The 12,288-nt window shown below is 38.4% G+C and overlaps 1 protein-coding gene across 1 annotated transcript; it reads right to left on the minus strand.

The window, feature by feature from the left end:
* Positions 1-4: 4 nt before the first annotated feature.
* LOC137403546 (lipoyl amidotransferase LIPT1, mitochondrial-like) lies at positions 5-11,692 on the minus strand. Its single transcript, XM_068089491.1, has 5 exons — positions 11,410-11,692; positions 8,994-9,187; positions 4,159-4,269; positions 996-1,145; positions 5-462 (listed from the first exon to the last, which is right to left on the minus strand). Exons 1-5 carry the CDS (start codon positions 11,687-11,689, stop codon positions 106-108), a joined length of 1,092 nt encoding a protein of 363 aa, XP_067945592.1. The 5' UTR covers positions 11,690-11,692; the 3' UTR covers positions 5-105.
* Positions 11,693-12,288: the final 596 nt, after the last annotated feature.

Consider the following 12,288-nt stretch of genomic DNA (forward strand, 5'->3'; position numbering starts at 1 on the left):
TTTCCGAATAAATACATAAAACATCAATGATATTGTCATTTTCAAGTTTGAATATTTACAGCAACAGGACATTTTCATGATACAAAAAGGTAAATAAAGAGAGATTCAACTTACTGCAGTCAAATCTTTAAAAAGTTTAACAAGATGACTGCAAACAATATCATTGCTGAGTGTTTTGTCTTGAGATATGACAAAAGGGACAGTGACTGGACAGAAGGGGAGGCCTATGAGGGTACGAATGTTGTCAGTCGTGTAATCAGGGTAATGAGATTTTACTGTGATGTCACAAATTTTTCCACCCTCCACTGACAAGTTCAGAGTTGTGTCACCCTCAATGGACTGATTCAAAGAAAACTTGGGAGTTCTCCCATAAACCCACTGCCAGCTGGTGAGTTCCCCTTTGATCTCTTCGATACCGGGGTAACATCTATCGCAGATATCGCGAATTTCCACATGCGTAACCTGCAAGGTGAAGTATTGGTAGAAATAATTCTCAGATTCCCTTTGCATATTTATCAAGCTATCACTGGCTAACATCAACCATCAATTAACATTCGAGCATAGAAATTTGCTGCACCATCCCACGGCCACTTTAGTATGTCATACCAAACAGTCAAGGAATGCCAATAATCTGCACCAATCTTTGGGCTATAAAATAGGAACACCTTGTTTTAGAAAAAAAACCTACATCATAATCAGAAATGTCACCCATAAGGTTATAGCCATATACAACTGGTTTATGGACAACCCATTTTTCTAGTTTGAATTATCATTTCAAGGATTGAATAGTGTGCAACTTGCAATATATTCTAACAAAATATTTGTCAAAAAGGGTTAATATTCAACGGAGTATAGCATTATACTATTTCAACTATGTAAAACAGTGAAAGACTTTTTTCAAAAAATCAACAATTTTTTAAAGCTGTTCAACTCATGTCATAAGGTTGGACATTCAATCTAAACAACATGATAATAAATTATAGAGAACTTTCTACCTGAGTGTCCTGACACGTCAAGGAGCACCTGCTCTGGTAGTCATCTGCCAGAGCATGCATCACTTGCTCCGAATTAAGTGGGTGATCTTGATTGCTGAGCATAGTAACAGGTGAGGACAGACTCTGCGAAGCATTGCTCTCTATTTTTCCCTGTGGCATAAAGAAAATTCCGAGTCAGCAAGGTCATCTAGCTGACTGTGACCCATCTGACAGTCTTACAACGGACAAATTAAACATCAAAAAGCAATTATCTGTGTCATAAATACTATTAACTTTAACTGCTGACAAGGCATGGCAGGTGATATCCAATAATGTGCTTACAGATAAAGTTGCATAAAACTTAAGAAGATTTTTTCTAGAAAGTATCGTTATTTTTTTATTATTTGCGATTGTTTTTGATATTTGAGGTGATCTGACTGCCAGAATATTTCAAGATTAAAATTGACAAAACTTGATAGCGGTTGAAACACTCTGAAATCGCTGGATGGATACATGGAATCGATCATGCGTACCGAACGACAGAAAAGGTCTTTTTATGCTTTTGTCATCGTTATACTTTTATTTACAATACACATTCACAATGTTTTACAAACCTTAACACAATTTTTACAAATAATATATTTTTAATAAATATTTATATAAGTAATAGATTATTGAAATGTTACTTTAGGGCTTGCCACCTATTTTTCGAAAAGTGTTGGTATCGATAACAAAGTCCAGGAAAGTAATCACTTCATCATCTTCGTAGGAGCAGACCATAATTAAATTTAAGTGAAAAATATCGGAAGAATAGCAAAAACATAGATAAGCAGGATAACTTTTGTACTAGTCTATGGCGCTCGAAGAACCTGTTTCCGCGGCATGAGAGCTATGCGCAGCCACTGCGCAATAGCTGTTTCCTTGCTGCGAATTTGCACTGGCTTCGCACTGACCAGTGCGCAGTGATTTCAGTGCGAAGACGCAGTTTCCATGATTCGGAGAGGGCGCAACTTCGAAGCACTGCGCATCATGGAAACATAGTGATTAATTATCCTAACGATAACAACGCGTGATGTCATTTCACACCTACTTTTCATCTGAGCATTTTAATTGGGATCAAGTTTTGTCGATTTTAATCATGAAACATAATTTTTAATATGTACAGTACATATATAAAATTTTGATGTTTTCGCTAGTGGTGTTTACATTAGATAATCATTATGGGTTTCTATAGCACTCTATATAACATTTTCGCCTTACAAAGCCAACACTGGAACAAACTGATGTGGTATGGCGGGGGTCTATTGTAATTGCTTTTTGAGCAACATTAAATTAAACAGTCAAGTCGCATTTTATTATGTTGAAGGATAAAGGAGTGAGTTTGAGATCTTGGAACGGGTCAGGTAGTTTACATGTATTTTATTGTTCGCATAATGTAAAGTCCTCATAACGTCAATGTTCCAGGAACGAATTATGTTGTACGGACACCTACTGTACTGTAGGTGTTTCGTCCTAGCAAAGCCCATAATGTTGTATGGGCACCTACTGTACTGTAGGTTTTACGTCCTAGCAAAGCCATAATGTTGTATGGGCACCTACTGTACTGTAGGTTTTACGCCCTAGCAAAGCCCATAATGTTGTATGGGCACCTACTGTACTGTAGGTGTTACGTCCTAGCAAAGCTCAACTCAATGATGCTAAAATACGATATTCACATCAGACTGTAGCCTGTCTTGTCAAACTGTTGTTTTTGCGGAGTTGTCCCCCCGTCGAGCGGGCGAGCAACACAACAGCTTGTCAAAAGATTTACTGTACCTGATGCATCAGCTGCACTTATAGGGAGTTGTTCTCTTCTGTCTATGCGGCTTGGTTGCGATGTTATGGCGGTCGCTTCATTGGTAATCATAACGAATTTTGCGCAAAAATTTATGTAGAAAAAAAATGAGACTACAACATTTAACCAGAAACAAGTCTCTGTTGTAAACTTTAGTAGAACTTAAGAATAAAATAAATTGAAAATAAAATCCATAAGAACAAATAAAACTGACTGATACTAAAATAGAAATAAAACTGACTGAGCGCACAAATAACGACATGTTTAGTAGCTGTTGTTGCCTAAGTTCTCAAGTTCTACTAAAGTTTACCGCAGAGACTGGTCGCTGGTTAAACGTTGTAATCTTTTTTTTCCTAAATACGTTTTTGCGCGAAATTCGTTATGATTACCACTGGAGCGACCGACATAACATCGCAACCAAGCCGCATAGACGGAAGAGAACAACTCTCTATAAGTGCAGCTGATGCATCAGGTGCAGTATGTTTTGTGACAAGCTGTTGTGTTGCTCGCCTGCTCGACGGGGGAACAACTCCGCAAAAACAACAGTTTGTCAAGACAGGCTAATCAGACTGGAATTACCAAATCTAAAAACAAATATAAAAGATACTTTGGTTTACTGACACAACACTGTATGGCTGTGCTGACGCAACACTGTATGGCTGTGCTGACGCAACACTGTATGGCTGTGCTGACGCAACATTGTATGGCTGTGCTGACGCAACATTGTATGGCTGTGCTGACGCAACACTGTATGGCTGTGCTGACGCAACACTGTATGGCTGTGCTGATACAACACTGTATGGCTGTGCTGATACAACACTGTATGGCTGTGCTGACACAACACTGTATGGCTGTGCTGACACAACACTGTATGGCTGTGCCTCACATAGCTGAAGGTAAAACCTGAGCGTGAGTTGTGGTTGAGTTAATGATCTGTTAGCTGGAGTCCATTTTATTGTTTCATGTAACAACAGTATGTCGTTGAGGCAAAATTACTTGGGAATCAGGAACTGTACATGAAGAAAATGTGACTGGGGTGAAAATTGTACTCCTGCCCTCTTGACCTCCTGTCTTAACAGTTTATATGCATAGCAGTGGACCAAGGTTGGCTAGCGTGTATATTGCATAGATAATTTTTCTATGAAATATATTTTTCATGTAGTCAGCATATTTTTTCATCATGTCAGTGAAAATGGCCATTTCCTACTTTAAATACATTAATTTAAATTTTTGATCAAATAATTTTCTCTCTGCTTTGGCATCGCGCTAATGAACACCAGACTTAGCATAATGAATATAATTAGTCTATTTGTTAGGAGTCTTAGTATTTCACCTATGTAATAGATTTACCTTGATTGGGGAGTGGAGGCAAGAATGCAGCAGCTCTGTGTCACTATCTACTAGTAGTGTACAGTGATGGTAAGCCTTGGTCCTTGTCATTCTTGCTGCTGTGCCAGAGACCTACTAATCCACAACCACATTTGATAACATTTCCAAACACACTAACATAGAATTTGATGATAGAAATTGTATTCTCTTTTAACAATCAAATAGTCCTATAATTAAAAAGGTGGGGTAGACAACCCCTCAGTTTTTCATAATCCAGTATAGACAACTAGAGACTGTAGATGACTAGACACAAAGTACAGTATAGAACCACAGATAAAACACAAAACTTTCAATAGCCTTTACTATAATAAGAGCCGTGTTTGTCTGTCAGAAGCCGCAGTTGGAGGTTGGAAAAAGATTGCGTCGCACAGGATTTGAACTAGTAAACACAAACTCGAGATATAAATCGCAGGGGTACAGTAGTTAAAATTCCTATAAATTTGCTAAGACTAAAAGAAGATGATTCCCATACACATACAAACGGATTTCACTCTATTAGTAGATTTTTTGAATTTTTTCACAAAATTTAGTCTTATGCCTGATTCAAACCAATATTTTTGGATAAATCATGTGACCGCGTAGAACAATGCTCTTGTGGAGTGCATGCAGGAGTTAGTTGCCTCATCCTGCGATATCATAGCTATTGGGGTCACATCAATCACACACCTGCATAAGCTTGCATAGCTGGGCACAGCAATATATGCAGGTGTGCCTGCAACACCTATAATATTTACTATAATAAGAGTTGTCTGTCCAAAGTCATGGTTGGAAGTTGGGAAAAAGATTGCATCACACAGGATTTGAACTCATAAACATGAATTTAGGCCTTCCACACAACACCAAACTTATTCTATAACGTATATGACAATAAAAATTGGCTAGGTTAATTTGTAATCTTTACATAAATATGCCTTGTGAAACTAAGTGAAGACTTGCACTGCCTTGCAAGCCTTCACTTAGCTTGATGCAAATTTTAATGTAATCCTTCGATTTTTCGTGACGTCATTTTATCGTTGTTGGCCATCTTTATAGACAATTCTATCGTTAAAAACACGAAGCTTTTGAAAACGATGCTTTTGTCTGCAATTTTTTTATTATAGTATCAAAACAACACCAAAAAGTACTATTAAATAAAAGAAAAACGATCGTTTTCTCCAAAATAGCGGCTTTTCCATAAACGAGCGCATGTGCAAACAACTTGATGACGTCAAAAAAAAATGATGGATACCTGTTTGCTGAACCAGGCATTTCCATCAGCCAGGAAATATTGCCTCACGAATCCATCAGTAATGACAGATAATGATGTGGAAAATAGTGGCAGAAGTTTTCTCACCAGGTCAAAGTACAGGAGCTTTTAACCTTACCTAGTATGGACACTATTTAGTTGGAACATTTCCTATCCCCATTATTAGCACTATTCATCAGGCGGTGGATGTAGCCTGGTATGATTAATCAGTGCAGGATAGACTTGGACTTAACTGGAACACGATTGGCTAATTTAGAAAGATGGTTTTATGGTATCCAATGAGCATTATTTGAAAAATGGAATGCTCCTAGCCAAAAATCAAACCCATAGAAACGCTAAAAACAGAAAGCATTCAGAAGCATTCAAAACTACTTTTCCAGTGTGTACTTTAATGTAATAGAAGGCATGAACTCTGATGTCACCAAATGAACCACAACTGTTCCATAACATTCAAGCTCTATTTGCAAAACCAAACTTCGCTGTTAGTTGAATAATGAATATTTACGTTGTGTTATTACTACTGGTACCCTGGCAGTCTCCAATGTGCTGTTAGAGGTCGTCAGGAGTAATAACTACCTATATGTACAATTATTATAGAGCTAGAGGAATGCCCGGCGTTGCTCAGGTGAAAAAGTGCTGTATAACATGACTAGCTGTAATACCCGGCGTTGCCCGAGGATTAAAAATCAGCCTATAAACAATGAGGGGTAATGAAGTTGCCTACCAGTCGCTATTAGCCTGGCACATTGCCAATGAATAATTGGAGTACGCTTACTAATAAAAGCTAACTACAGTGAAACCTCGGTTCTCGACCAATTCGGTTTTCAACAAAAAAAATTGAGATTTGTTCGTCTCGGATCTCGAAAATAGGTTCAGTTTTCGACCAAACCGGATGCGCATTAGAATTAAACATTCGGAACAGCTCCGGAAACAGCATGAAACATCCGTTAACCAAAGGAGAAGTAAGTCACGCCTAATAAATTCTTTACAAAAAAGGAAGGAACCATCTGGGACGACGTCACTCTACCGAAGAGATTAGCTAGGGAGACAAATCTTCCAGTCGAGTTACCCTAAATTGTTTTAGAAGAGGATTCTACTAGCGAATAGGAGGGTCTGAGATCAAATCTTCTTTGATACAGGTTCCTTATTCCAAGATTTGAATAGCTATAGCTGTACATACATATACACGCACACAAACTTTGAGAAATATAGATGCCAGGGGTAAACTGATTGGCGAAGTTGTTAGTGTCAATCAACCATGCCAAAAGTCGATGTTCAAATCCTATACGATGCAATCTTTTTCCCAATCGCCAACCGTGGCTCTAGACAGACGGACACAGCCTTTATTATAGTAACAACTAATACCCAGGCAGTCTGGCGCGAGTGAGAAATCGTCATGTGTAATAGCTATGCGCATAATTATTCTTAAATGTGTAAGGTGATTGAGCTGCACTTTCCTAGTGCAGCTAGTTGCATGCTTGACTGGGAAACTGAATATTCATGTTCGGATCCAGTGTGGTGTAAACTTCTTTCCTAACGTTCTTAGCTCGGCTTCAGACAGATAGACAGACATGGCTCTTGCTATAATAAGGATCGAATGTAGCATTGTCAGAATGATAAAAAATTCTTGAGGCAACATGCCTTCCAAACCCGTCTCATTTGCCAATTAAGCGTAAACTCGAGCGATGTTGGTCATTGAATGTGCTTAAGACAAAACCAAGAACGGTAAAGAGCTTTTAGAATAGATAAAGTATCATCAGATCTTCGTTTTATAGCGTCAATTGATCTCGCTAAGCATCAAACAGAAAAAAATACAAGAGAAAGCAATTCCTACACACAATGATGTACAGTCAAACCTCGACTTCTATAACTTGACATGCAAAGTTGCCAACATGATGTAAACCCTACACCCAAAATAATTTTCAATAAAGTGTTCAGTTTTTTTCAATTGCATTTTTGCAAGTAAAACTGACAAGGTGGGTGAAATTTTTAAATTTTTGTTCAATTTATTGTTTGCAAATATAATTTGGTTTTTTACTTTAGTTTATAAATATTCTATAAAATCCTTTCTCTTTTTTTCTTCCCCCTCATTTCCCCCCCCCCCTCTCTCCCCCCCCTCTCTCTCCCCCCTCTTCCCCTCTCTCCCCCCCCCTCTCTCTCCCCCCTCTTCCCCTCTCTCTCCCCCCTCTTCCCCCCTCTCTCTCTATCTGGTAAGTACCAAATCCAATCACGGTTCTCCCCACTTCATATAACCATGACTTTCCTAGGCAGGTCCTTCTGTTGGGTGTTTTTGATTGAGACACCATAAAGGGGTGGTCACAAGAGAGCCGAAACGAACTAAACGACGCCGCTGTCAGTTGTAAACTGTTCGGCCGAAAACATTTCTCGCCGAAACGAACCATTTCGGTCCTGCTCGAAATTTCGTGATCGAACCCTTGCTCTTATTGGCTGGTTAAAATTCTAGCGAGCACGCGTCACATTTCCCCTTACGAGTGTGTGACCAAAGTTGAAGAAGAAATGAGACGATCTTTTTATTTCGTTAAATAAACAACATGAAGCAATTTACGACAAGGCTCACCCGGACTGGTGATTGTGTTGCATAAATGTAAGATGTTGCACCTAAGTTTTACATAAATGTAATATAATGGTTGTGGTTTTCTTTCGTGTAGAATAGAAACAATGTGCCATACTCATCCTGATGAAGAATCGTTGACTGATTTATTTATGTAAAACCACAGTACTATGATAAAGACTGTTTTTGTTTGCTATGTACTCAACATAGAAAAACGTTCATATGTTAACAAAAAATATAATTTTGTTGATGGGAAGAGTTGGCAAAATCTTTGTATCGAGTGACTTAATTTGAGCAGCTGAACGATCTTCTGATAAATCTGCTGCGTAATTATAATTATTAATTGTTCCTCAAATTTTTTTGTTTAGAATAAAAATATTTAGCTCAAATACATAAAAACTACCAATGAAACAGTGTCCTGCTTTAGATGCCGTGTGACATGTGGCTTAGTCGAACAGAAGCAAAACAACCTCCAAACCGAACCCAAGTCGGCTTTAGGCTAGCTAGCTGATCATGGGTTTGCAGAGAAGCTCCTTCGCCCTTTGTCAGATTTTGTTTTTTGCCTTGCAGGGTCGCTAACCACCCTCTTCATCCAAGCTGGAGCGCAAATGGGGGAGCCGGTTTAGTTGCTGACGATAAGGAGCACAGGAGAAATCGTGGTTGCCACGATTTCCACTTTTCTACTTTACTCACAATTTCTCCTTGAGGGAAAATCCTTTTATCACACGATTTTACTTTCCCACAATCGTATTCTATACAATACACTTATTTAAATGGAATTTCTTAGAGACTTACCAGTAGCTTTTTGAATGTATGAAGAGCTAAACAAAATAAGGGGCTCTTTCAGATAAATATTTCCTCCAAAATAGGAGAGTTTTAACATACGAAGTCGATCTGACTTAAGATCAGATCGATCAGAATTAACTTCATATGCAATGATTTGAGTGTGTCATTGATTAATATAGAGGTAAACATCACCTTGTACTTGCCATTAAGAAGAATATCATGGCGGGAGTTAAAGGAGAGGTCGAGATGAGGCCATCTAAACATCAAGGAATCACATATGAACTCTAAGTTGTCCCTCCTTGAATGCTTTTCCCTATGGGTTATGAAGCTCACGTTGATGTTACCCATGTCATGGTAGACCGCCCCGCCCCCTGACTTCCTCCTAGCTACCGGTACAGAGAGCCAATGAAAAACTGACTACGAGTAGAAACTAACTCCTATGAGGCAGTAAACTATCCAGCCAATAAGAAGCACCATAACAGTTGACACAAATGTATTCTCACAAAATTTAAGAAATAGTTTTGGAATATTTTAAAATGATCAGAAAAGGAGAATTCATCAACTCTTCCGCTACCACAAGCAGCACAGTACAACTCGGCAGAGCGTTTGGGCATGGCCAAAAGCTGCATGGTGCGGCTTTAGTAGACCTCTTTCAAAAAGGTTCTCATTAGTGAGTAGTTGATTAATTAGCCTATCGTATCTGTCCTTAAACGAAAGGAAACGATTATCTGCATGTGTTGAGCCAATAGAAAAGATGTTTGCAACCCATCCTGAGTGTAGTTTCGCTTTGCAAAAACTACCGTACTTTTCGGACTATAAACCGCACCCCTATATAAGCCGCATCTGCTTTATTTTCCAAAAACCGGTAATAAAACAATACATAGGCCGCACCTTTGTATAAGCTGCAGAACTCAGGACGGTGCTTTTTAACACGGCAGCAACTTTCCTGTTTACAACGGAACAGTGCCTAACGGCACTGTTTCATATTAACCGACGCTTTTTAACCTAGTGCCTTACGCAGGGGTCATCAACCTTTTTCACTCAAAGAGCCATTTGAACCCGTTTTCTGCAGGAAAGAAGGCAGTGGGAGCCAAACCCCCTTTGATATTAAAAAAAATAAATACTACATGTAACGTTTTTGTTTAGCTTTTAATGCTGTTATACCATGTTTACACCATAAAATGCATGGGTGTGGCATGTATAATGATTTAACTGCTGAAAAACAAAATTACACTTTTGTAAAGAACAATAAAATAGCTAATAATAACTTGAACGTAATGTGATAATATTATGCTGTTTTTAAGGTTGCTTTCAAGAAAAATTGAAAATTTGTGTTTAATTCAGTCCTTTTAACAAAGCGCCGAACTTAAATTCCAACTGCAGCAAACGTGCTACGTTTCTTCTGTGTGCTGTCATTTGGCGTGTACGGTGATTAAGCGTACATTTCTCATTACATATTAAGCAAACTGGTGAACCAGTCTTATTAGCAGTGAAAGCAAACGAATCAGCCCATGTAGAATTAAATGTTCTATTTTCCTCAGTTACTTTTCTTTTCTGTTAGTATTCACCATAGTTTGCCTACCTAGGGAAAATCAAGAAGTGTCGTGCCGGCTGGTGTAATTTTGGCGGTTTTATTGGCGTATAAATAATGACGCATAACAAGCGACAATGTTTGATCTATCACCATAATTACAATTTTTTAAATTATTTTACAAAATCTAGTGACAAAACTTCTATATTTTTATTTATTACTTGGCATATGGTGAAAAATGAAAAAAATCAAAGCCAAAGGGAGCCGCAGGGAGAGAATGAAAGAGCCGCATGCGGCTCTGAAGCCGCGGCTTGCCTACCCTGGGCTAACGGAATAGTGCCGTTAGGCATTGTTTCATATTTTCTTTCACCGCTAGAGGCGCACTAACCGGAGAGTCTGGTTTATGTGCTCTAGCGGTGAAAAAAAAAGCCACAGAATAGCCGCACCCTTAAATAAGCCGCATGGCTCAAATCATCAGAAAAAAGTAGCGGCTAATAGTCCGACAAGTACGGTATTTTTTTATCACAATTTTTTCTCAGCAAGGACATGTCATGTCAGACGCATTACAGCTACAAAGGTTTCACTAATTTTAGATCTAGGTATTTTGGGTTATATCTATGGAGCAATAGTACTACTGAGAGTCATTATATTATTTGTAGCAGTAATAATAATAATAGTAATAATAATGCTGTAAGCTGTAATAATATTGATGACTCGGGCATGCTCATGGTTGATTGTGAAGAAAATGACTAAAAAAGTGGCCGAGCTCATTCTGCAACACATTTGCAGCATTTTTTGCGGCATCGGCTAATGTAATAAGCTGAATAATTTGGTGTCAAAGTATCCTTTATAAACCCTGTGGTTCAAAATTTATGACAATTTATACGAGCCCTTGTCAAATATTATGTTTTACAAAGAGCGTAATTTTGTCCCGGAAGAGAAATTAATTTGGGAGTGAAAGAGTTAATAGAAACAATCAATATTTATTGAATTTCGACAACAATAAACTTAGAGGGAGATAATCAAAGATAAATTACACAACGCTGAAGAGCTCCAAAATTTGTAGTTAGCACATACCCAGTGGAATGCTCTTGGCTTTCATAACGCTTGAATTACATTCCATCCACTGATTCTGAAACTTTCCAATAACCACGCACGGACGGTTCCTCCAAAAGAGCACCGTTCTATCATCAGGGGCATAGTCAATATTCTCATAGAGCCAATCCTCCAGAGCTAAATTATCAAATATGGAATCTGAATGAGAGACAACAACTGTACTTTTCCTTCGACTGCTGTCCAATGAGCTGGCAGAGCTCTTCCGCTGTAACCACCGCAGAAGCTTGAAAGTCTTCAACATTTCCAAATCTGCAAGAAACACACTATACTGCAGATAATTGATTAGCTGAGTGCATGGAGGGGACAACTCTACTGCTAAAATACTTAATGATGCAATCAAATTAGCTGAGATTCAAATTAGCGGTTGGCACTCATCTCACAAGTCCGCTATTTGGGAATGGGCAGAGTTTAAATTTATTAGGAGTCAATCGAGGACTAAAAAATCCTGATGACCTTCATCACTAAACATCCAAGCTATGCTTTTTTTCTGTAAATAGATTTGTGAATCTCTGTTTGTTTCACGTTCATGGTTCATTTAAATCAATAGCACATTTACATCTGTGCTATTTGATGGTAATAAACTCAGCCATATAACATTACCGCTTTATGTATTGTGTGACAACTGTAGTTATTCACTCGTGGTAACGCGAGCCTTACTTGTGTGCAGGCAGAGAGATACGACTGAAGCATTGTTTGGTTGATGTCACCTGACCTCATGACAATGATCATGATCAGTTATGTTTCACCCATAGGTTGCCAGACCAACTAGTGAACCAAGAGATCTGAGCTAACCAAATTAGCTGAGATTCAAATTAGCGGTTGGCACTCATCTCACAAGTC

The sequence above is a fragment of the Watersipora subatra genome, chromosome 9 (genome assembly GCF_963576615.1).
Source record: "Watersipora subatra chromosome 9, tzWatSuba1.1, whole genome shotgun sequence".
NCBI classification, from domain to species: Eukaryota; Metazoa; Bryozoa; class Gymnolaemata; order Cheilostomatida; family Watersiporidae; genus Watersipora; species Watersipora subatra.